At 43.3% G+C, this 26,878-nt stretch overlaps 1 protein-coding gene across 1 annotated transcript in view; it reads right to left on the minus strand.

The window, feature by feature from the left end:
* Window positions 1–3,675: 3,675 nt before the first annotated feature.
* ANTXR2 (ANTXR cell adhesion molecule 2) overlaps window positions 3,676–26,878 on the minus strand; it is a 95,546-nt gene continuing 72,343 nt past the window's right edge. The window contains exon 17 of the mRNA XM_065736609.1: window positions 3,676–3,889. Within this exon, the coding sequence (XP_065592681.1) occupies window positions 3,851–3,889 (39 nt within the window). The 3' untranslated portion in view covers window positions 3,676–3,850. The remainder of the gene's footprint in view (window positions 3,890–26,878) is intronic.

The raw sequence follows: 26,878 nt of genomic DNA on the forward strand, positions 1-26,878 counted from the left end.
TGCAGACACTGAGCATTACCAGGGAATCCAGCATAAACACAGTGAGACCAACTTTCCGTTTTCCTAATATTTTATGGCTTTTCTGCTCCCTCATCCTGTGTCTGAAGCACATTTCACAGACATAGCCGACGGAATCTCTGTGAGAATCCGCATAGCTTTTCTTTCTCGTCCTCTGGAACCGATACTCCCTAATTGCTGTGCCTCCCCCACTACATGGCAGTATGCTGTCAGCACGCTGCCTGTGTGAGCAAGGTGTGTGCCTTTTACTGAGCTGGTACTGTGGTGGAGTGATTCAGGTCTGTGTGATACAAGGCACGTGGCAAGTACGTGAAACAACATACTGCCCACTGGAAGACCTATTCCAAAGGCCTCTCTTTGAATTGCCACGGAACAGGATTTATTTATTTATTTATTTTTAACGATTTATTCTTTGCTGTATGTTAATCTCCATGTTTACACCATAAAATGGCCAAGTGTGCCACGTTTTGCATGGGAAATTACATGGGTGGGATGATCTGAGCATAGGGCTCACCTTATCTGGGGTGGGAACCCAGAGCTCACGGTCCTGGGAAATGGCATGCCTTACCAGGAAGGGACACTCACTCTGAACTCCCATCATTTTCTGAGGGATCCTAAGTCTCCCAAACCAATGAAGGATTGCTCCAACTGCTGCCTGTAGTTACCCTCTACGTGTATTTTGAAGGTTGCCCCATCACAGAAATAAGGTACTGAAGTACGAGGAGGCATCTTCTTACAGCATCTATTCAGACTGGGGGGGTGTTGCTTCAAAGTAGAAAGTTTTCTGGGTGGCTCTTTTGCTGGTTTGTTTTTTCAAGGTGCCGTTAGGTTTGGTTGGGCAGGCTCAAAGAGATCCAACAAGAATCTTTTCATAAGGAGACTTTCAAGGTACAAAACAGTGCAATGTATGAAGGCCTGCATTAAGCCCACTGATGATGCTGTTCTCAAACATTTTGAGCTATCGTGTTGAGTAAGTCTTACCTTGTGTCATTTTGAATCAGTGGATTTTAAACCACGATTACCTTGTGCCTCATGCCCCCCAAATTATTTGTGACAGATATTCTGCACTGTATAATAACAAAACTCTTAGGATGTTCTCTTCAGCTGAATGGAAAGTGTAACTTAGAGTAACGTCATACCAATTAGAAGGGAAAATCAATGTAGATACCTGAAATACGTTTTTGCCCAGTCTCGGCCGCTCTGTGAAAAACTGAGCATTCCACAGTTTCTAATGAGCAGAGAGAGACAGCTATAGAGAAAAAGATTTTGAGTGGGTTTGTATTTCTGTGGCGCTGGATTTTGCAAGTATTCTTTGAGAGACAGCAGATACATGTGAGGAAAAAATCCTCTTCATCTGCATGTTTTTCTATTATGCAACACACTGCTCAGAATGCAAGCTGACAATTCCAGAGATAACTCAAAAGAAGTGTAGTGTTCACATGAAAAATGGAGGAAAAAGAAGTAAAAGCGAGAAGAGTTGTTTTTAACTTCATCTGATGAGATCTGCTCCAGCATTGTGAGTAAAAGTGCCGAGCCTCTTGTGTCTTAGCAAACCTACTTAGCTTGGGTTCTCTGCCTTGTGTTTGGCTGCAGGACACCCAGGAGCTTTGTCAATGACTTGAAGTGAGCCAAAGACTTCTTAGTGGTTGGGCTTCATGGGTAAGGTCAGCTTTCATACGCATCCGTGCTAACCATTCCCAACCGTGGGCCATTGGTGTCGGAGCTACGATTACGCTGAGCACAGTGGTGAAGACCCAGCACTGCAGGCACCTCACTGCCGTGCGGGCACTTCTGATGGCTTGTATTGCATGTACTGTGTCTGATGTGTTGTACAGAACCACAGGGCTATCATCGGAAGCCCCTGGAGTTGGTCTGTGACCGGCTTCTCTGGCACACCACGTGACGTCGCAGGTAGAGCACCACGGGTAGGTGGTCTGTCTGCCAAGGTTGGTGGCTGCGTGGCTGCCAGGTGAAGATGGCTCTTGTGTAGAGACTGCGGGACTGGGGGAAGAAGAAGAAATGCTCACAAACTTAGGTAATCACTTTATTTATAGCGTAACGTGCACGCACGGTTGTTGATGATGAGGCTACCAGTGACATAAATAAACTCAAGCAAAAGACGTAAGCGAGTGGATATACTTGAAGGCTTCTTTGGGCAGTGCCACAAATTTGGACATGGACCAAAAGCATTATTTATGTCCCTTGTGATTTCAATGAAGAGCACAAAGGAGATAATTAGACCGGGATGCTTCGCATTGCTCTTTCCATCTTGCACACATTCATGCCCACCAAATGTGAAATGTTCGCCTTTTCCCCTCAAACGTGATGGTTGTTGAACTTATTTTTAGTGTCATTTGATAAGCCTCCCTGCTCGCAGAGAGACATCCCACTGACCCAGCCACTGGTCATTGTCTATACCAGTTCCCATCAAAGCAGGCGCGCTTTGTCAGGTTTCGACTCGAATATCCATTTTGCATCTGAAGTACAGTATCGAAAGTGACTGGATCATTTGAGCCTTTTTCTTCAGCTGCTCCCTCCTTCCTCCCCCACAGTGTTTCCGCTCACGCTAACATAATTTGGCATCATCGACGTGACACGACACTGGTTTTTCTAAAAAATTATAATACATACATTGTCGATGTTTTATGATGGCCGGCGCTCCCATACATTTAATTTCTAAATTGATGGAAGGAGGTCTTTTTCCATTGCTGAATCTTAACCAAAGCTCGGTGCCCCCTCGAAAACCGAGTAATGCACATACAGTAATAGGTCATTCAATGTCAAAAAGCATAAAAAAGATGAGCAAAATCTTCACAGGCTGCTGCTTGCTGTTGCCTTTAATTATATTAATTAAACTTTGAAATTCTCATGCAAAGAGAGTTGCTGGCTTGTGACGCTGAAGAGCCCTTGGAGATTCGGGGGGGAAAAAAACCCTGAGATACCAGCTTAGTGGCTACTGCTTTTTTCATCTAAAAAAAAAAAAAAAAGAATACATAAGCCTACTACTGCTAGGTATGTTTATAGATGATGATGTTTTATGCGCTGCTGAACTTTGAATGCAGGAAGGGGGAAAAAACCACCAGCCACAGTGTCAAGGTCTTGAAGCATCAGTCCCTCAAACTCTGCTCAAGATCTCTGGTTACAGGCTGTCTTCCTGTGCAATAACGCTCTATTAATTTTCTTCCTGTCCCGGGTGCATAATGAAAGAAAGGTGTCTTCAAAAACTAAAGGGCAAAGTCTTGCTCGCTACCAATACCTTGAGGCATCCTGTCTACATTTTGTCATGCGTGTGCACTTTTCAGTGTTAGAATGACAAGATTTCCAGTCAGAAGGTTCCCGTAAGGCACAATGCGAAGGGAGACTCGGAAGGCTTTTGAGATCTGACATCGCTGTAAGGCAGTGAACTCTTGTGTTTGCTGAGCCTGGTGGGAAGCTTTATCCTCCGCCCATGGCGAGCAGTCCCTATTTACATAACACGTGCCATCTTGGCGTCTGAGAAACTCCGCATCTCCCCTAAAAGCACGTTACGTCCTGAGAATTCGCAGTCTTGAAAAAAGTAATGAAAATAGAAAAACATTATTATCTTTGGTTGTCTGTGCTCTCCCTCTGGTGTTCTATAAAGCAGAGGCACAGGAGTCAGTGCTCCTTGTCACTGTGGTGGAACGCGAGAGCTTGGTGTGGCAGTGCTGGCTCCTGGTAAGGGGAATGCAGAAACCTTCTGAGTTCGGGCTGAAGGCGCTCCAAGAAACACGGGGAAGTGCTCGGTTCTCTCTGCTGGGTTGGAAAGTGGCAATGTGGCTGTAATTTCCTCCTTGAATCCTCTTCTTCTCCTCTACTGGGACTGAACTCGGGTGAAGTTAATACATCGGCCCTGAGGGGGGAAAAGAGAGAAGCTTTTATTGGTTGATGAAGTAATGAATGCAAGAGAGACTTTCAAATGTTGAGTACTGCATGCTAAAGGAAGGCTGTAATTTAAATTCAGATGTTTGTGAAAATAACATACCCGTGGCAAACATTTTAAGAATTAATGGAAATTACCCAGAGTAAAGAACTACATTTGACTTACAAATTTAGGATGGTAGGAAAGCAGCGATGACACTGAAGACACGCTTTGAACACTCTTGAGTTGTTCTATGAGGGCAATATACAAATGTGAAATTCTCACTAACTGTTGGGAGCAAACTCAAACTTGTCTGAGCACTCGGTAAAGGGAGATCACAGCGAAGGCGGATGCTCCACCGAGCCAAATCCTTCTGCACCACAGTGCAGATCAACACGACTGTGAGCAGAGATACCGCTGATTTGAAATTGTATTTCATTAGCAATGACCCAGCCCTGCACCCACAAGCTGTGTTCCGATGTGTTCTGATGCACTTAGAATTGCTGTGCTCCAAAAGTAAGGCGGTTTCTTGCGGTGTCACACCTTGATAAGTACCCTTCTCCTGTAAGTGGGTCCAGATGAATTCTGACAGCTTTTAGTGTAGCCCAATGTGAGACAAATCCACCAGTAAAAATAATGAGCCCTTTTTATTGACTTGGGACAAGCACTGAAAAAGAGCCAGCTCTCAGAGCTTGGGTAAAGGCCAAAGCTCCACAGTGATCATCGGATTTGAAGTTGAGTGTGCCTTCAACAGAATAGCTCCTCACTCTGATCAGCTCTCCCGTGCACAGCAGCAATACGTTTCCTTCTGCAATGGCCCAGGACAGCTGACATTGCTTGGGCCTTCTCCAGGCAGAGAAGGCCATTCTCAAAGGCATGACATGGAAGTGTTCAGTGCTGTCTGAAGACACGTGGGGTAGGGTTTCTGAACACCCACGGAATGTTTTGTTCCAAGGTTCACAGCTAATCGCAAAGACTCTGGGTGGGCTTAAACACAGGAGATAATGCCATAAACAAACAAAATAAGGCCTGAATTTCCTATTACTTTCATTTTAGTATTTTGAGCTAGTGGTTTTACCAGTAACCATGGACAGCGATGACACAGAGCTCTGGTTGGTTGGTCACACAGGCACCTGCCTTTGACTTAGCATGAAAGGGGCAGTGTTTTCAGATCAGCTTCAGGACTGAATGCACACTGCATCAAGAGATCCTTTTTCCTAGTGCCCCTCTAATGATTCTGCTTCTTGTCAACAATAAATACAGAACTGGTGGATGGCTGGATTAGGTCATGGTGGTAACTTCTGGCTGCTACCAGCTGGATTACAGACGCAGAAGAGATGCAAAGGGACAAACCAGGAGCACTAAGAGGTTCAAGTAAGGCGAAGTATGGCAGCATGGCACATCTTCATGTACCTCTCTCTTTCCCTTTTTTTTTTTTTTTTTTCCAGTATTTCCTCAGTGGTGTAAACTAACACTGCAGTTTACCCATTCTGCTTTCATTTGTAACTTTCTCACAGTTCTTTACAGGTAGTTACCCATGCATCCATCTATATGAATGCTGAGCAAATGATCTGACTAGTAATCATTTTGGTGTTTGCATTCAGCTTCTGTTTGGAAGGGAACTGAGTAGCTCAGTACTTTACCTGAGATCTAAATTGATCACTGAATTAAAAATCTGTCTTTTTTAAGGCCTGGCCTGCATGCAGTGATTCATTGTGGCGTGTTTGGGGGCTGAGTGGGTTTTTAGCTCTTTAAAATGCTGTTAATGAGCTATGTAAGATTAAAGGGGCAAACTAACCCCTTAATTCCAGGAACAGCCATGTTCTGTGGCTACAGGAAGGATTCCCAGTTGAAGAACTGCTTATAGAAAATTGGGGAGAACTTGCACCTTGCAATCTGGTGACACTGTCTTGTTGTAAACACATGTTCTGTGCCAGCTTCTAGACAGGGGAAGGAGGATTTGGGGAGAAATTTCTCTTGTGTTGTGTTGCTTTTTTTCTTCCTAGCTGGGGTAGAATCACAGCCAGTCTGAAATAGGTATGTGATTTATGATGAGATTGTTAGTACTGGTGGGAGTGCCTGAACTGGCAGCTTTGGTTCTCTGCTCTTATTTAAGAGAACTGAAGGATGAGAGGTTTCCAGGAAAAAAAAAGAAAAAAAAAAAAAAAAGAAGGGCCTCTGCACTGTGATGCTCACAACAGACAGTGCTGAAATCAGAATGTTGGGAAACACTCTGAAAGCGCTAATTAATGAGAAGGTCAGGACCACTGTAGTGTCATTAACAGAACAGCAAATATTGCACTCTGGCATAGGAGAGAGTAGCTTTCACATTTAGGTAATGGGATGTGACAAGGTGTGTGACTTCACAATACCTACACACGAAATACACTGGGAAGTAGCATTCAAGCCAACATAAAAGGCTTTGAGAGTTCATTGTGCTGGCAATTTAACGCACTAACTTGCAAAATCACCATATATTGCTTTGATATTATTTCTTAGGAAAAATAGAGAAATGTCTACCAACAAGCCTCTTCCTTGCTCTCCCTTTCTTGCTACAACTCAGCTAGTATTCTTTGGTGCCCCAGAACTGATTTATTACCTACAAGACAACTTTAACTGCAGAATCTCAAAGCACCTCGAAAATGCCAACTCCCTGCACTGTCAATATCAGACAAGAATAGATGACAAAGACAAATAAAACAGTAAAAGTGAGGAAACTCTAAACCGTTCCATTATAGATGAGCAACTGAAGAGAAAAAAACAATATTCAATTCTGCTAAGGATTTGTCACTCCAAGCTTATATGAACTGCAGGTTTTCATCAGCTGGAGTGTATGTGATGTAGCCAGTGACACTGCCTCTGTGCAAGCTGAATGTGGGAGAAAGATCCATAGCTGTGTGAGTGTTTCTCTAAGTGAATTCAGAACTTCCTATGTAGAGGTATCTATTTCAGCTTTTAGTAAAAGAACATTGTGTTTCTATTCTGATCAGTCTGAGCTTTACTCACGTCCCTGTACTCTATTAAACAATCCATACAACCCATTTGAATTCACATATATCATGCCTTGTAAATCACTGGATCATAAACCTTAACAATACCAACACGTCAGTATAAAATGGAAGTAATTTAGTATTTTAGGGCTACAGTAATTAAAAAAATAAGTAATACATGCATTCTGTGATCTTCATGTGGAATTTGGGAGTTGACTCAGAGGAAAAGCCCCCTAACTACAACTGCTTGAAGATGAACTGCAGGTGCTATGAGAATAGAATATGGCAGGTTTTTTTTTTTTTTTTAAGGGAGAGAGACCTACAGCCACAGTTTTATCTAAGAAGGAATATTTTTATGTTACAGTGAAGTTGTTTATTACACGGTTGATTATCTTACTGAATTTAACTTAACAAGCAACCAAGATAAAGTCCTTGTGGGAGCACACAGTTCCAAAGGAAGGGGAGTCTCCTGTTCTGCTGCAGCAGAGATCCTCCTGTGCAAAAGCAAAATAAAAAGTCCATGAGGTGTTTGCAGGAAGGCCATGTTCCTCCTGCACTGTGACCTCCAGTGCAGCTCTGCTGGAGCAGCGCTCCCAGCATTTGGAGGAGGATGCCTCCTGGACTGCACTGTGCTCCGAGCCTGGAACTCGTCTGTTGATGTTGGCTAAATAGGTATGAGAAGCACTTTAATTTGTATGTGTGAATGCAGGAGCAAACATGTGTCGCGTTCCAGCCGTCCGTAACCGAACACTGGGCTCCGCACTGGAGGAAGTGGGGGAACTCAGCGGGCTCCTTGGAGCTGTGCCCGCGCCCTGTGCTGCCAGGGCTGGCCTTCTGCACTCCCAGCACTGCACAGACATTCACAGCCGAGCTCCTGTGGAACCGGGGCACTCAGAGAGGTTCTGTCCCTCGTCAGCATTCTTTCAAGCTAAGCTACACTTACCCCTTGCAAAGATGTATGCACATAAAATTTTATGTCCTGGTCAAGCATGTAAAAAAACCTATTGGGTGTAGGGGTATTTTTGCTTTGTTGTTTTTTTTTCCCTCCTATATGGGGTGGGAAGGCACCATAGGGCAGTCCTGAGGGGCAGCTGCACGGCAGCTCCCTAGCTGCCCGATAGGCTGGGCAACGTTTTCTTGCTTTGAGTTATGTCAGAGCATAATTTTGTCTATTATTAAGTACCATCTGGAGTGCAAAGTGCTTTTTGAGAAGCATCTTTTTTAGTATATGACATAAATGCAGAGGAGAGACAAATGCACAGATATGGATATACGGGCTCTTTTCTTTGTATCTCAAACAGTAACGACCACCTTCACAGAACTACCTTTAAGGCTGAAATTCAGGAAGGAACTCTCCTCTCTTTTCCAGCGTTGATAAGGTTTTTGCACTGCACAAGACATATCAATCCGTGCTTTCTGAACCACTCTGTGGGAATGACTTTTCCAAAAGGAGTAATTATTTAATAGGCAGGTAACAAAGCTTTAAGTTGTCTGCTTTGCTCTCCTCTGTGTAAATTGCTTACAAGGGTGCAATTAAAGGAAGTCAGGATTGCTATCTAAAATGCTGAACCCGATGCCAGCTGCTCTGTGTTGTAACAGGGGTCTCAGCGAGACATGGCCTCCTCAGAGACTCTGGGTCCTCCAAGTGCCACCAGCTGACAGGCTGAGGTCGCCTGTGAGCCGGAAGCAGCTTAACATGAAAACTTGAAGGGAAGGAATATCCTCAACTCAGAGCAGGACAGGAAATCTTTCGGTAGCCATTGGAATAGCTGGCTGCTCTGCTGGTCATATATTTTGAAGGATAGCCTTTATACCAGCCCTCAAAGCACTTAACCATGTCTTTTATCCAGAAGAGTTGTACTGCCCTCTTTTATACATGAGTTCTTAAAAGATTGGCTCATTCTGCTCATGGAGGACCAAGGTCCTCAAGCAGCAGTCAGTGACATACTGGCAGAGGCTGTGTGCCTCTCTCCAGGGCTGCAGCCTCCAAAAAAAGAGCACACCCTTTGGAGATTTGTCTCTTCTATGGCACACATGAGCAATGTGCTCTCCAGCACAGTTATTCAGTGCCTGCTGAGCTCTGAGGGAGGAAAGGGCTTTGGAATAACAGCATTCCTCAGACAGGTATTTAGTGATGTCACTGGTGTTGGCCCTGTCCTTACAGCATTAACAGGGCATCCTTCTCTGTGCTCAGTGCCTCCCTGTAAGCTCACTCCTTTGCTTTCCAGACAGCTGTCATCCCATGACAGCTCTGTCTGCTGAGACTGCTGATGCTCTGGGAATCATGAGAAGAGAATCTGCTGTACCTGATTCTTTTCCCTCTTTGGCTTGCTTTCCCTGCAGCTTGCTCTAGAAGTCAAAGTTGAGAGTACGAGGTCCTTTCAAAGCCCTTTCAATAAAGGACTGGACTGAGTACACCTGAGTACATGTCTGCTTTACTGCGATAGAAGTGAATGGGCAATTCCCTGCACTCCAAATCTCTTTGAAATCACTAAAGCAGCATTAACTGTGGCTTGTGTCACCTTGCCCCCATCTCCTGGGCATTAACATTCTACTGGCATTAACATCCGTGTGCTCCTTTACTAGCTCCCCGCTTGGGATGTATTTCACCGCTATAACCGTTATAATATTACTCTCGCCTCATAAATATCCGTTGACAAGCTGGAGCACACAACTGAAGTTAAGTTTATATAGATCTCTCTTTATAAAGATGGCTGATTGATATGTTTACTTTGCAGAGGGCTGCTGGCCGCCTTTGTCCTGAGCAGCCCAAAGCAGCAGTCAGGGGTACACACGGACCTCTCCCCGGCCATCAGGTCAACTCCTATCCCAGAGCTCTGTGAAGCACAGAACATTACTGGAATTAGCTATACATTCTGTTGCCCAAGCTCTTAGTGCTAAAACCTCATTTCTGCAGATGTACATGTTTGTTTTATGTATTTGCCTTGTAGAAAACAAAACCACTTTATGTCGCTATCTTCCTGTCCTTGCACGTGTTGTATTATTACCATGTCTCGGTGGCAGCACGCTCCCCGAATGCCATCCTAATGCGGAGCTGTTCAGCAGCCACACACCTTGCATGTGCAGGAGTCCCACCAGTAGCCATGAGCTGCACTAAGAGCTGGATATGAGCACCCAGGGAAAGATGGCTCGTGGTGCTGCACACTGTGAGGAGTGTCATTTTTCACAGAATAAATCAGCAACTAATCTCTTCAAGGAGCTGGCATTATTACTACAGAAAATGTTGTCAGTGCTACAGACTTCAGAAGCATTTCTAGGGCTGCCCACAATAGCTTCCTCCCCAAAATTCCACTGGAATGCCACTGACCAAGGTGCAATAAGCTCTGAACTCCAACAGACACTGAACTCACTCTAAGAGCAAACAATAAAACCCAGCAGCTACAGATGAATGGTGCTACGTATTTTTGCCCTAAGGAGCAATTTTTTTTTCCCCCACTGTTGTATTTCTTCTCAGAACTTGAGATAAGTGGAATGTCATATAACTTGTTTATTATTCTCATATCTATGTATTTGGGCCTCCAGAGTATGTGTGCGTGACCCTCATGATCTCTCCAAGCAATCTAGCAGTCATGCAGATCAGTTTTCAGAAATTACATACCTGAATTGCAACAACAGTCACTTCAGGATGAGAGCTGGCAGCATCTGACTGCTTTGAGGGGAATGTGCCAGCACAATTATGGACACCTCAGAAGCTGAGACTGACTTAGTGCCCACCTCTCATCCCTCAGCTCTGCTTTAGGTGACAGGGAGGAAAATGAGAGCAAAGGAAGGCGCAGGAAAGGAGGATTAAATTCCATGTTGCCATGGGTTGCTCTTTGGAGCAAGCCTTCAGTGGTCCAGAGAAATTTGCAGATGTACAAAATGCTGCCATCGTAATCCATCAGGGCTCAGTATCCACTCTGTGCACACTTTGCTCAGATGTATCACACATGCTTGGTGCAGTGGGGAATCAGGGGTATTATCTGTCGTATTTTAGTATGCTGGCAGCTTTGGGAAAATGCTATTATGAACAGCTTTTCACCCCACTAATAATGCTTATTTTGTAACTGGACATTTCCACACAGTGACTAAATTCTTGTGTTTACCAGTGGTGTAACCTTGTGGAAACCAGGACCGAGAGGATTTTGTAGAAGGGATTCAGGTGCAGTCTTTGAATGCTATTCTTCCATGTTTAAAATTTCAAGTAAAGCTCGGGCAGAGTAACCCTTAAAGCTCAATCCACATGGAGCTCCAGGGCTGAACACAAACAGCACATGCACCATGCAGCCACAGATCTGCATGTGCAGAGCTGTGTTCCAGGGGTTGCTCAGAATCATAGAACCATAGATTTGTTTGAGTTGGAAGGGACCCTGAAAGTCCATCTCATCCAACGGTCCTTCAGTGAACAGGGACTCCTACAGCTAAATCAGAGTGCTCAGAGTCCCGTCCAGCCTGGTCGTCCATCAGTACCCCCAAGTCCTGTTTGGTAGGGCTGTGCTCTATCCTCACATCCTTAAGTCAGTATCTTACAGCTGGTACTGATAGTGGAGGTTGCCACAACCCAGGTGCAAGACCTTGCTCTTGGCTTTGTGGAACCTCGTGGGGTTTGCCTGGGCCGACTGCTAAGCCTGTCTAGAGCTGTGCCCTGCTTGTGCCTCTAAGTGTAGTCACCCTGTACTCACTGTAGGGGAACAGCTCTCACCCTGACCAGAGGCACGCAGGCAGTAGGGGAAGTTAAAGGAAAGAAGTACTCAGCTAGCATGAGCATTTGCTGGCTTATCCTGACAGGTTTAAGTAATGAAGAAGGGAGGGATTTATCTTCCCTTATTTCCGAGCTTTCTGTGACTGCTTTATTCAGCAGTTCTCCAAATAGTCCACTGCCTTGAAATAGAGTGGTTGTGACAAGCTGCTTCTCCTGCGAGTTGGCCTTCCAGGTCTGGGAGAAGAGAGGACGATGAGCTGCTGAGCTGGTTGTGGGGGCCTTAGGGGAGAATAAAACTGTATGCATTTGTAGCATCTGCTTCAAAAGGAGGTTGTGGCAAATATTTTATTCAGCAGAGCTGGAGGTCTCCTGTCTCTAGAGGGCAGGAGTTTGTTGTTTTCCTCTGTCGAGGCGAGCATTGCTTATACGAGAGGAAAGGATGTGGAAATGGCCCGCAGAGTGCCCGTCTCTACAGCGGGCTCTGTGCAGTAAGGCCCTGGCTCTCTTCATCTGACCCTTGGCTGGAAGCCTCCCTCGCTTGTAGCATTTCTGCCTCCGTGGAAACGCACCATGGCCTGGCAAGGTTTGACCCCGCTTCCCTGAAGGACGTGTTATTGTTTTCCCATTGCAGTGCCTGCCAATGGACGGCTCTGCTCCTTCAGATCTAATTACAAAGGCTGAGCTTGTTCTCACTGCCAGAGGGAAAGTGACCCCTGTCCTGGCGGGCAGCCCAGAGCACACCTATCCAGAGCTGACGCTCACCCATTTGGGCCAGCACGGTTCTCAGCGTGCCCAGAGCCACATGCTGAGCTGTCACTGGGACGGCTTCCTCTCCCATGGTGAGAAGACTAAGGGCTGGCATCGTCAGATTGTCTTTCTGGGTGAAGCTTCAAGAGTTCTTCCTTAATCTCTGGATTTCTTGGGGGGATCACCTGCCACATCGTCGTGTGGGATTGCTGCTCCCTCAAGTCTTCTGCGTCTTGTTATAGGAAGGCAAGAAAGAGAGCTATATGCTACTATAATGCATAAAATTTCAAGCATTGTAAAATCAGAAGTGCCCAATTTTAAGGCCACTAAAACCAACAAACATCAAAACCTGGCATTTGTTGTGTCTTTTTCATCGAAAAAGGCAAAGAATATCAGAAATTTACACTTCACAGAGATGGTATCTCTAACACAGAAGTCAAACGTCTCCATTATTCTTCCTTCCTCCCCTGTGTGCAACTACTCCAAGAGGGAAGAATGCAATTTATCTTTCTCTGTCATCAGTGACAGATAAACCGTAACTGTCATAAGGACCATTCTCTTCCACCGCCTTCCTTCCACGGTCATGATCGCGACTCAGAAAAGTCACTTTCCAGCCTCTCCTAAAATCTCCTTCCATTACGAGCCCTTCCCAGCATTTATTTATTTAACCCAACCTTTTCTGAAGAGGCAGCACCACCTTCAAACAGCTCACGTAAGCAAGAAGTAGGTGCCCTACAACTGCAATATGTGGGAGTCCTCCAGGGGTCACATTCTCAGCTCAAACACAGCAATAGCAAGGTATTCATACCACAGCTAAAAGCCTGGCCCCTTTGATTTTACAGTGCAAAAGCATAGTAATTACTTGCATACGATAATTACTTGTAAAGAGAGAAGTCACCCCAATTACAGAGCAGGATGAACATTTTGGATGATACGTAATTTCTTTTTTCTTTTTAATAATCACCACACAATTACCATTCTACTTGAGAAGAGCTGTGAAAAACGTGAATCTGTTGGAAGTTGTAGGTAGGGTTTAAGTGGATTCTCTCTGGGAGGAAACTGGAGATCCCCCAGCACAGCCAGAGGGTGCGGCTGTTGTCTGTGACCGCTCAGCTGGAGATGGCTCTGTAGGAGGGGAAGCAAAGCCAAGCAAAGCCACAGCAGGAACCTCGTGAATGCCGTGCACACACTGCATGTAACAGCCCTCTAGATGCCACTGTGATCCAGCTGTCACTTCACCAACCAAAGCCTTTACAGTGCTGATAGCTGGATGCTTCGCCGCGATAACGAATGCAGCACTAATGACATTGACCACTGGGCCCAGTAAGGAGTGCTAACGCCAAGCTGTTTCAACCCCTCAGTCCATGTCAGCTTCCCTGGTACAGCTAGCGCATGTCAACGAGTCAGCTCTCCTTCCTACAGACAAAACCCCCCAGCACATCATTAGGCTTTGTTTTAATTCACGTGGATTATTAATCATGAATTTCGCAGATATTTGGACGCCGCTTCTGACCCCCTCCCAAACCTTCTCTGTTCAGGGCACTTTGGAAATGGCAGCTCCAGAATCCTCTGCCTTGAGCCAAGGCCCAAATTCTTCCTGAAAGCCAAATCCTCGCACGACACCGTAATTAAAACAACAACTACAGAATCTATTTTTTCCTGTGGCCCGTGCCATGTCTGATTTAGACCTTCTGGATTATGAAAGAAGAGAATTTATAAAGCTGTCTGATTTATGTTCTTACACATCTCTGTCAGTCTGCCTTGCTCTTCACTTGCAAAGATGTCTATTAATTGTATGTCAGGCATATTTGAACCTGGGCTAATTTATTGCTATTGTTGCTAGTATTACTGCTGGTTGAAGCCCTCGTCATTGACCCACGATTCACTGTACTCTGAGCTCAGAAAGCCCAGAAGAAAAGACTGCCATCACTAGTCCATTACTGTGCCCAGTGCTTATTTCAGATGCTAATAAACGGAGACAAAGATGAAATGGCAATACTCATTTCCACTGCAGCATTTCAGCTAAGACATGGTGCCTCCATCCAGGGACACAAACTGTTATGTATCAGGGCTGCATGTCTGACTCCCTACCCCCTAGCCAGCCCACCACAGTGGTGCTGGCAGCCACTAAGTGCACTGCAAACAGAAATCACTCAAGTCCTTCAGCAGCTTCACCATTGTCCTTCCTTCTTGTGGACTGGGCTATCCAGGTGATCTCCATACACTTAGAAATATTTCTTCTTCATGGGAAGTCACAGATGTGCCAAGTGGAGACGCTGACGTTCTCCAGAGGCATGAAGAAGTGTCCTGAGGGGACACTCAGACTGTGTTTATCTTCCTTGCTATGTTTTTCTTAAACATATCTTAATGGTTGGTGCTGGAAGAAGGATTTGATGCTGGAAAAAGGATTTGGTGCAGGTCTCTCTATATCCTGAATCCTGAAGGAATAGAGTGTTATTTGGTCTACAGAGCTGCCCATGTGGGATACATGCCCTCAGGCATGTTATCACTGCCCTGGCACTCTGTGGATCCCTTCACTGGGAGGCACCACAGCTCTGTGCAACTTTCCTCTCAGGAGCTCTCCTGATAAATACTGGGTAATGAATACATTATGCTGGCTTTTGGTTTTTAGCATCCTCCTTTCCCCTTTCTCCTATTTTATTTGGATTCAATGATCATAATGGGTCCCTTCCAACATGGGATATTCTAGTCTATGATTTTGATCAATGTAATATGTATAATGAGTTCGGGGCTTTGGTGAGTTTTTGTTGTATGTATGCTCAGAGATCTTGGTATTAAGTGCATTTTATAAATTAATAAATAAATATGCTCATTTGTTGTAGAATTTCTATTGTTGATTTGGGAACAGTAAGCTCTTGCAAATCTCAGCTTTCACCTTGCCAATCACTGTATTCCTGTAAGTGCACTGCAGTTATTTGGAACCTTTTCTGGGTTGGTGTTGGCATCCTTTTACTAGATTACATTTATGCATTAGTACCATCTGTGCCTGCTGTACCTTCTGTGAGTTGGCCCTGGCCAAATGACTGGCATTTATCTGGAAGTGCACTAAAAAAAAAAAAAAAAAAAAAAAGGGAGAGAGAGAGGAAAAAAAGAGGGGGGAGGGAGAAAAGGAGGAAGAAGGAAGATAGAAGCTAAGAGTGGTGCCTAAGCATTATGCTTAATGCTGGCACTAATGGATCTCAGGGAGGAAGAAACAACAGTGAAAGCAAACACCTGCACTGATGCCTTCATTTCAGCTGCTGATGAAATCTGCCACATCCTTTCCGAGTCTTAGTTCTCTTGTAAGCATTCAGACAAATTCTGCCTACCTTCATATTATAAAGAAACATACACTGGTGAGACTTAAAAGAAACAAACTGCTGCAACCTGAGGTCTGTTTTCAGACTGGGGATAGTCTTGCTGGATTGCATCCTGTTTCAGTTTGGCTGGAGAGCTTGGACCGAGTGCTGCCTTTTATCTGTCATTTAGTACTCAAGGTTATTTACAATATTCACTGCATAGAGGAATGCAGATGTCAGCTGGATCTATCATTTTGCTCTCCACGCTGTCATCTGTTGGTCAAAAGAATGTAAATGTGGAATAGCCCTTTACTGTGTCTTGTAAATACAGGGAGAAGTGAGCACTTTCTTCTCTAACTGGTCTTTAAATGTCTGTCTTCTTGCTCGTAACTGTGAACAAAAATTTTTCCTTTTTCAAAGAGAACTGACAAACAGCCACACCACAGCCTCCCTCCAGTACTCCTGAGAAATCACAGCGTCTCATATAGTCTGGAGCCCTGTTGCTGCCTGCTTATCACAGTGAGCAGCACATGCTGCCTCACCTTCATTGCCAGGCTCTGAGCATAGCCAGGCTGCACCTCCAGCCTCGTCCCCACAGCTGGTTTCAAAAGAAGGGCCTTTGAATCCTATATCTCTGAGTATCTGAGAGACAGGAGAGTCCTGGTGCTAGCACAAAGACTGAGATCCGTAATGTTTCAAACCTGTCTGCATGTGGATTGACAGGCATGATCCACAGTCCTCATTTTCCTCTCTCTGTGGTTTCAAAGCAGTTTCGTTAAACACAAGAAAAAGAATTTTAGCCACACTCACAGCAGTTCACATTCACAGCAGTTGATATTGGTCTGTCCTAAGTAGGTGGGTACAAAACACTAAGAGCAGATAAACTCAAACTAAGGGATTCCTAAATCAAACACACCTGTCTGCTAAGTATTTAGAGGATAATTACGTGACTTAAAAATGGTCGTAATTAGTGGCCAGCTAATGACGCAAAAGGTGTAAAAGCAGCAGCAGTTCTTTGTGGTCTGCTACACCACAATCAGCTTTCCAGGCAGGCTCTTAGCAGCATATTGAACTGATCTTCTACCTGAAAATCATAGCATCATAGAATTCATAGAATCATTAAGGTTGGAAAAGACCACTAGGGCCATCAAGTCCAACCTTCAGCCTAGCGCCATCATGCACAAAACTCTCTTCTTACACTTAGGGCTATCTTGAGCACTCTACTTCAGACTTGCATAATGATATCTAGAGAAGAACTAGAATTGATTTTATAAATATTTATATGTATTTTTTTTTCCTTTTTGTTCTGAATGACCACTTTCATACTGTGGAGTCTTTTCTACTAGGAATATGATATTTGGAATTCAAGATTTGCTTTTTCTTTCTTTCCATATGTTCTGCGTTAAGCATATGCTATATTTTATATTTAAAAACTAGCAGCAGACTGAAAAAAAAATAGCCCACACCATAAAAATATGTTTGCTTCATTATCAAAAGCTTCTGGGTTTTGATATCTTTTTTTTAACACATGGGGGAAAACACCCTTAAGGACAATTTCAGCATGTGAAACTAACTTTTAAGAGCTCTGAAGAGAGTGAACATCTGGCTCTTCACTTGCAGCACGTATAAGGCTTGTCAGAGCTTAAAGCTGTGTCTTACTTGCAGAGATGGTGATCCAGTTCTCCGTTTTGAAATGAAGGAAGGAATCCTTTCTAATTGCAGGAATCCAGACTTCAAACACGTGAGTAGCGTTTTAATTAGCTGCTATTGGAAAACTATATCATCATGAAATCATTAGTTTGGAAAAGACCTCCAAGTCCAACCACAAGCCCATCTCTACCATACTCACTAACCACGTTCCTCAGTGCCACATCTCCACAGTTTTGAACACCTCCAGGGACAATAACTCCACCACCTCCCTGGGCAGCCTGTGCCACTGCGTGACCACTCTTTCTTTTTTTCCTAACATCCTGAACCTTCCATGGTACAGAGTAAGGCCGTTACCCTCTCCTCTATCTCCGAGATATGCAGAACACTGCAAACAAGGTGAACATCTGTTTTATCGTTAAAAATCTGTCACTCATTTAAAACAGACAGACTGACGTGCATTTAGGTTTCCACCTTCCAACCTGAAAGACCTTCTTTTCTACTCTGTTTATGATCACTCAATGTTTCCCTACTTATCTTCTGCACAGCTACATGCTGGTGGCCTTTAAGGGTCTTTTCCAATTCAAACAAATCTATAGTTCTATGGTTCTGTGATACTGGGAGCATGCAACAGCACTGTGCCATTGCAATCAACTGCATGAAAAGATACTTAGAATTATCTCCCGGAGGAGGAGAAAAAAGCCTAAAGGAATTTGAAAGAAATGACAGTCATCCTACATTCTATTTCAGATTGCTGGATTGAGTTTTTTAATTGATAAAAAGAAAATTCAGAATCATCTCAAAAAGGTTCTTATTCAAGGGTAGGGAAATGGTACACGCATGTATACCCAGTAAGGTTAGAAAAAACTGCAATTGATTCATCGGGCAAATTTTGGAAAGGAAATGGGGTTTTGTCATTTGTTATATAAAAACCAAGTTATGCGGCTGTTGCTATGGTGACAACTTGTTTGTTACACGGCAGAGTAAACTGAAAATTTGCTGCCTGAGAGCACTTCAAAGTATGTACTTTTCCCCCCATTATTTCAGGTATTTTTTATGAATGTTTAATTTGCTGCTGTTTGGGAGGGGTGGAAGGAAATGCCCAGCCATCCCCCAGCTAGGTATGAATATTTTAAACTTTATGAAATTGCCAGTAATTTACAACTTGCCTTCTGAAATTACCTGGCAAATGACCACAGCAACATCCAGAAGTAAAAAGCAATGAGGTGTGCACAATTATCTTCTAAAGCTGGAGACACACACATACTTAGGCATGAATTTAATTACAATACAGGTAAATCGGTGCCTTTTAAAATCCTGTCACTGATGAGGATGAAAGCTATTTATTGGTGAAACCATCAAAAAATAAAACCCAAGAGTGTTGAATTATAAACTTATAAATAGAAATATTCTTGAAAAATAAAATCCAGGTTTGATTAGTACGGTGATACATTTCAAATTACATTTTCAAACAGATGCAGTTAAATGAGTGAAGAGGGCTGCATGGATATTCCTAAAATGGCTTGCATCTATTCAGCTGCAGTCAGTAAGGGGCTGCTTTCAGCTAAATGATTTTTAAGAATTTACACTGATGCAGGCATGTCTGAAGGGTCTAGTGACAGTTTTAATAGAATTTAATCAAGCCAGTCTATCGTTTGTGTAAGTCCTTACTGAAATAAACCGCCCTATTAAGCCCCACTTTGTTTGCCTAAAAATCCTTGCTTCTAATGGTATGTTTGCAAACTGACTGAGGTTTCAGAGTTTGTTAATTCCATGCAGAATGCAGTATAAAAAAGTATGAGAGCACCGTCAATATGTTGTTGTCACTTGAGCCTGGATTAAGAAAATACACCGCTTTCTGGTTTCGAACTCTACAGCTTTGTCTATACTCAAATACTGGCATATAATGTTATTTGCTGTCATGGACAAATTAACAACTCAGGCTTTTTGCTCCCATAATCTGTAAGGCTGTAAACTGAGAGAAACCAAATGCTTCAGCTGAACAGAATGGAAGCTGCCACCAATGAGATATTTCATTTCTTGAACTAATCCTGTTAAAATCAACAGGGCCACATTATGATGCCGTTAAGCAGAGGAAGATGAGATTCCCCATTTACAAAATGTTGTTGTTATCGTGCGATGTTCCATTAAAACGTGGAAAACATTAAGGACACAGGAAAATTTTGTTGGGAAATACATCCATGAATTCTATCAAAACAATCAAACGAAACAAAACAAAACAAAAAGACATAATTTGACATGTGGTTTATCTCTATATTGAAATGACTCGCGATTTCAGAGCAGTGTCTTGTTAAAATAAGCAGTCTTCCTTCAGTGCTTTCAAATCAGCCAGCACAGCATTATAAATTAATGCAAAAGATGCCAAAAGGCCCCTTAAGTAGAAAACGTCAACACACAAATGTTAAGCGAGAGATTTAACAGAAGAAGTTAAGGTCTCCAAGTCCCACTGAAATGCTTCACATTCCATAAGCCCCTTAGGACAGAGTCCTATCTTACTGCTTTAACACAGACAGATTTGCTGGTGGAAGTGCACTCTCCTTCAGACTGGACTGGATTTATGGAGATGGACAATTTCTTTTCCACCCACACATGTCCACTGAGCATGGGGCACTATGCTGACCCAACATCACACGTTGGAGGAGGACCAGACCCATTCTCACCTCTCTTCCCTTCCTGCTGAGGTTCAGCACAGGTCTCAGATGATGTTACGTTACCATATGTGCTGCAATACCTCTGCACAGGAGGATGAGCTAAGGACAGAGTGTCAGCCTTAATTGGAGTGAGCTGTCAGAGCAGAGACAGGCTTACATGTTTGAAAGTCTGCCACTTGGACATCGGAACAATCACACGCCAGAGCTCCTTCTCTCTCGACAGATAGCACAGATTAAACTCAAATGATGAGGTTAATGTGCAAAGAAGTGGTTTTAGTTAGGACCACAGGAGACAGGCTTTTTAAATAAAAGCTTCTCAGTAAACAGCTGATTCAAGCAAAAGGAGTACCTCGTGTTTCCAGGGAGAGGCATGGAACATACACTTATGGGCGACTGAGAGTTTCTTCCTAGACTCCGTAACAGTTTCATTAATAACATATTGTGTACACACTTAAGAAAACTATAGGAGCTGATGTTAGTAAAAAGGAGCAGTTGTGAAGCTGCATAACAGAGGAAAATTCAGAATTTAAGGTATATTGGAAATCTTATCCTCACTGTAGCTGCAGTCCCGATAAAAAGCTTTGGCTGAAATCAGACCAAAAGCTGCCAGTGCTCACTGGGAAGGATTCCACCCTCTGGAGGAACGCATTAACTCAGTTGTGGTCTCCCAGAAAAAAGCCAGCTCACCCTACTGACACCAAACTGCAGCCTTGGAAGGGATGTAAAATAAATGGGTAAAGCTTAAAGAAGACCAAACAAATCCATTCACTGCTAAAAGATACAGATTTACACTTCACCGACGGTAGCATTTGTTATTTTAGGAGAGCTTAGTTCAAACTTCTACTTTGCTCATGGAAAACCCTGTAATTGCTTTACCATTTGCTGTTGTTGAAACACAAGCAGGATGGAGAAGCTCGTGATAAGTTTCACTGAAGCACGGGGGAAGATGCAGCTGAGCTCCCCGTTTTGGTTTAACCTGTTTGGATATCAGCTGCGCTGCCAAGCCAGGGCAGACATCTGCACCATACTGCAGGCAAAACAGCCTCATGCAGGCATCCTCCACTGCTCATTGTTTTACTGTGATTTACTGCTCCGTGTGAAGGCATTGCTTATTACAGGCATCAAAAACTCAGTGCTGCAGTGGGTCATCTCCAGGTCTCAATTCAAGCAAGAAAGAATTGTAAAAGCTGAGTGAGCAGATAGCATCAGGAAATACTGTGGAATAAGATTCTGCAAAGTACTGAGGTTTCATGTACAGCAGCACTCACTCTGATGCGTTACTGTGTGATGGTAAGAGCCTGGCTACGAAGCCAACGATGGAGCTGATGAACAAGGCACAGCACAATGCATGCTCAATGCATTCAGCCAGAAAGACAGCAGCTGGATTTCCAGCTGCCTGCAAAGCCTCTTCCCCAGTACCATCCCAATTTGTTACAAGCTTTTGAGTCAGAACAGCCAGAGATGTTATGTAGTGAGTGACTTCCCAATGTTCTTGATCAGGAATTCTCTGGGTGGGAAGACATTAGACATATCCGGACAGCAGACTCAAGGTTTTCGGGGGTACAAATCCATAATGTTAATAAAGAAGAATAAATATATTTTGGTATATCTTTGAGAGGATATTCTCATTCAGACTTCACTACTACAGATCAGGAAAAAAATGTTTCTGTTCTTTATCCCATGCTTCCTCCTCCCACAGACAAGTGATTTGGCTATACCTAATTAAAAAGGAGAAAAAAGTGGCATAAGCTTAATTAAGATTTTAATTCAGTTACGAAGTACAAGAATAAATCACTAGGGACCTGGTAGTGACAATAAGAAAAGACAGTGCCTATTTCTCCTCTATAATAGAGATAAAAACGAATGAGGAAATCTGGAGAGAAGAAAAAAATGCAAGAGCTTCTTGCCCCATTGCCTAACAGCAATACTTTAGCTAGTTCTGGTAGCACAAACTCTAAGTTGTATCATCTCTCTCTGAAGCCAACAAAAGCTGAAGTATTTATTTCTGACTGGCACTTAAAGTTCCCGATGCTCCTCTAATTCACTTACGCTCTTGTTTCCACCTACAGTATGTGGATCCAAGTGCAGAAAACCTGGCTTTCTCAAATAGAATCATGATTCCTAACTATAGTGCTAATGAGATCCAGAAGAACTGCTGGAATTTTTGATGGGTTTTTGGAACATGGAGGCATTCTTTGGAAATATGGCATGAAAAAGAGAAAATGTGACACTTAGGATTTTTTTTTTCCTGAGCTTTCCTTTGCATTTAGCAGTGATTACGACAAGGATGAAAGGCAAACTCTCCTCACCTGTATGGCTCAACTATTACAAGTGGGATGAAAAGGAAGCAAAGGCAACCAGTGTGCCCTGAAGAACCTTTGCAGAAATACTTATCTTTCTACATTCAACTCAAGCTAATTAAGATCCCCTGAAGTAGATTTCCACGTGAATTTTTCAGTTGCAGAGGAATTAGCGTGGTGTTAAATAGGAGAAATGACTGCTTTATTTTAAGGGCCACTTCTTTCTATGGAGGATGCTTAATATATAAAGTAGTACGCAAGAATCATTTCTCCTGGTACCATTATTAAAAATAATTATACCTGAACATTAAAAAATGCAGGAGTAGAAGAAAAACAGTTCTGAATTTTACAATATTGCATTTCAAGGACTAGAAAGGAGAAAAAATAGGGAGAGAGAACTAAGCAGACAAAATCATCTTCACCCTCACTCATCTCTCTCATCTTTTTCCCAATAAATGGCAAGTTTTGAAATATTGTGGTCAGAGAATTGAAGGCCAAGTTTGTACTTGGGTGAGCACCAGGAAGGGCAGGCAGACTGGTGGCTTGAAAAGGCAGTGCACAGGGCTGCGGGCAGACAGAAGACGTTGGCATAATATGGGATGCATTTGCAATTTAACTTCAATAGGCCGTTAAGCTCTTAACCACATTAAGCATATCCACCACTGCTGGCAAAACCTTTCATGTCTTCCAATGTGCCAGTGAAGTGTCTCCTGCTCCTGGCTGGGCTCTGGGGCCCCACTGGGGACTCTGACCTCTAAGCACACTGCAACACGCTCTTCCTTCCTTAAATGCAAGCACACGTGTGTGTACAAACATACAGAATTATAAATACCCAGCTTTTTTATTATTATTTTTTGTTACTTTCTAAACTGCATCATCCAGCCTGTATTAAGAGAGAAGGATAAAGCTGTCCTCCCCCAGTTGTCAATTTTACCTTCCATTTCATTCACTTTGTTTTTAAAACATTAATTCTTGCACATGATCCTTGCTGATGAGAAGTCAGTTCAGACCTAGCAGTGGCTGAAAAATTATGATCGCAGAGAACTGTGATATTGACAAAGTTCTCAGACAATTCAGCAAAGAAAGTGCTATCCCCGAATTGTGACAATGCTATTTTAAACTGCATTTTTCCTTCAGAGTCAGCCGAGCTGCAATTTCCATCACACGCTGTCAGCTGAATCACAAGCCACAGTTGGCTGGGTTTTTCCCCCTCTTTTCCTTGTTTAATGGAAGAAAAAGAAGCAACAGCAGAAAGAGGAAAAATAGCTAAATAAAAGCCAAGACTGGCTTGATGCCAGAGATGGGAACTACCCTTACAGTACCCTCTGATGACACCACTTTAATTTCCTCAAAAACAAGCAGCTCCACAAGAAATCAGTTCAGCTACGCCTGGCTCCCTACAGGCTGATGCTCAACATGCACACTGTAGGAACACAGAATCATAGAATACCCCGAGTTGGTAGGGAGTCATATGGATCACCATGTCCAACTCCTGGCTTCACACAGGACCATACAAAAATCAGACCATATGTATGAGAGTGTTGTCCAGATGCTTCTTGAACTATGTCATGAATACTCAGCCTGTGTTACAGCCTCTCTTTCTGAAGAAGCACCACTACGTTGTCTTCTAGCTACCTGGCTCTCTCTTCTATGAAACTAGAAAAATACAGTATCTCTGAAACCTACTTTGTAGTAAAACACTGACTCATGGTGACCAGCAGCCAGTACACCACGCTGCAGATCGTCCCCTTCAACCCTGTGCAGCACTGTTGCCTTTGAGCAGCAAACCACACCAACACGTGGGATGCTTTTGGGCAGAGTGCAGCAGAAACCCTTTGTGAGAATGTTTACCAGCAGTCACCTATGCTTCAAAATGGCTGGTGCTGATTGAAGGACAGGATAGTGAATGTTTGCTAAGACAGCGGCATTTTCAACAGGTGGCAGCCTGGAGACTAGCTGGAGGATGAGAAACAACTGGGCAGCCTCAGAAGAAGCATGGCCATTTTAGATAACTGTGCAATTGCATTTTCAACATAATTAGGTGCTTAATTGTGCGCCCAGGCCTTGCTGGTGTATTTGCACGTGTATCTAATTATGATTTATCTAAAAGCACTCTGGCCATAATGCCTTGCTCTCCAATCCAACAAAGGCATTCATAAAAGTGAGAGATGAGTTTGAGGGCAGAGTAGAGGAACAATCCCCTCCTGCATGCCCTGCTGGCCACTCTGTTGATACAGCCCAGGATACTTGTTGGGCTGCAAGCGTACGCTGCTTGCTCATGTGAAGTTTTTCACCTAGTAGGACCTCAAAGTCCTTCCTGGAAACAATCAAGCTGACTAAGCAATAGCAATATTACTGTAAGATGAGTGTAGTGCTGCACAAACTGATCTGAAAATAAAATAATAATAAAAAAAAAAGCTAAAATGCCAGGGGAAGGGCTTGGATAAAATCAATAGTTGGAATTTTTGAAGTTTGTTACTTCACTGATGAAATAAAAGGAAAGCTGCCTTCTGTAGAAAGCCCTGCTTGCAACTCACGTGTTTTAATCTCCCAGTATTTAGGAAAGTTGGTTTTTGGGTTGATTTTTCTTTGGCCAAGCTTGACATTCTGGTCAACCCAGAAAGCAAAAAGTAAAAATGTAATTTGCATGAACTGTATGTAACCATTTTGCAGCAATTAGTGTGAAAATGAGGTGGTTGCAGAGTTTCTGCAAGACAGATGAGAAGAAGAGTGTTGGAGCCACACTCATCCTTTTGCTGACACAGGCATTAGTAGAGCTCTTGGTCAAACTGCAGGTGTAACAGTGCAGTTCCAGTCTCTCTCTGACTCTGATAAATTCTCATTATCCCCTCTCATGATTATTCAGCTGCCTTTTAACATGAAACTGACTCAACAGAGACACCACAAAATTTTCAGGACCAACAAAGCTGAACAGCCAAGCAGTCAGACCTCTTCATACAAACAGCCCTGTGAAAATGTCTATTATTTCCTTCAGTTAGACATTTTTAACCTACAGTATTTAGTCATTCCTTATAGTTGTATGATGTCAAAAGCATTTATTGCACAAGCAGAGATCTGTGTTTCTTTTGCCACAGACAATAAATCTTTAGTGTCTCCTCTTGATACGCATCACTCCACTTGATCTCAGGAGGCACTCTACATCTCTCTTTTCCTCTCACTGTTCTAGCAAGGTCACTTTCCAGAGATGAAACAACTTTTCCAGAAGGTATAGTGTTCAATAATTAATATCTGCTGATAGTACCTTCCCAAAGCAGAGCTTTGAAAGTAAAGCAGGCTCATCACAAGCTTACAGCTTGAAGAATCCTTAAAAAAGATTTGAGTAATTTGTCTGGAAAAAATCAGCCTCAAGAACTTAAAAGGCATGGGACTGAACTCACCACTAATATAAACAGATCTGTATCCACTTATACCAGAAGGAAATTCGGCACTTCCTCTCTCACCAGTCATCATTATCTTACTACTTGCCTGAGAACAGTGACATCCAAATACACATAATAGAATTTGCCATTAATAGCAAGATAGAAATACCTCCTGTTGCTTTCACTATTGTATGTACAAGCTCTGCAATAATAATGGCACAGTGACAGCGTATGGGAACTGTTGAATCAGAGCCTGAACCACTGACTGATCACCTGAGGCAGGCACTGAGTCAGCCATGGGAGCACAGGTGAAGGCAATGCACCTGTGTGACTGGAAGGGGTGGAGCCTGGCTCCACGTCTCCTAGACCCCATTTAAGGGCTGACCACTACCTGGGGAAGGTTTTCTTTCTGGAGATTGCTCCTTTGGAGTTTCCTATTGCAAGCCTAGGATACAGGTGAGCATTTTCTTTTATTTTGGTTGTCTATTTCCATCCCTGTAATCTTTCTAACTATGCCATCTGTAAAATGTCTCAGCTATAATGCTATTTGGTATTTTTCATTCTGTTAACCGTACAGATAGCTACTCAGGAAGATGATTCTTTCTGCAGGCTCTACAGGACAGACAGTGAATCATAATCAGAGGGACATATCCTAAGTCAAACGTTTTGCTGAACATGAAGCATGTTTCCCTGTGGTTGCTGTTGCGTTCTTTTCTATTGCTTATTTTATAGCTGCCAACCTGATTTTGTTAGGGGATGTCCAGTCAAGCAAGTAGCTGACAAAAACAGACCAACAGAATGCTATCTCCAAGCATGCAATGAAGGAGGTGGTATCTCTCATATGGATGAGATCTACATTGAATGCTGTCAGCAGGAGAATGAAGTTCGTTGTCCTGAGACAGGTTTCAGACCACAGAAGCCTTGAGATCTTATGTCCCCATCCCAAGCCTCTCTTTTGGAGGGGTGAGGAGGAAGTCTCCTTAGAGACTTATTAGCAAAGATGAGAGAATCTAAGTCTCCGTAGGAGCTTTTTATTGGACTTCATTTCTTCTCATCTATGTATATTTATCTATTCAGTACAAATCTTATAGCTCTCACAGCTGGTCCAGCAGACAAAGTACGAGTTCATTCATAGCTGCCAGGGTGTTTCCAATGACACCACAAAGATGAAGCTTGCATGCTGGCTGTGCCTGCCCTATCTTGAGTGTTTTTATTTCCATACAACTGTCCCATCAATCCCACA

Source organism: Cyrtonyx montezumae, unplaced genomic scaffold (assembly GCF_038088225.1).
Source record: "Cyrtonyx montezumae isolate F1298 unplaced genomic scaffold, pur_monq_1.0 scaffold_2, whole genome shotgun sequence".
NCBI classification, from domain to species: domain Eukaryota; kingdom Metazoa; phylum Chordata; class Aves; order Galliformes; family Odontophoridae; genus Cyrtonyx; species Cyrtonyx montezumae.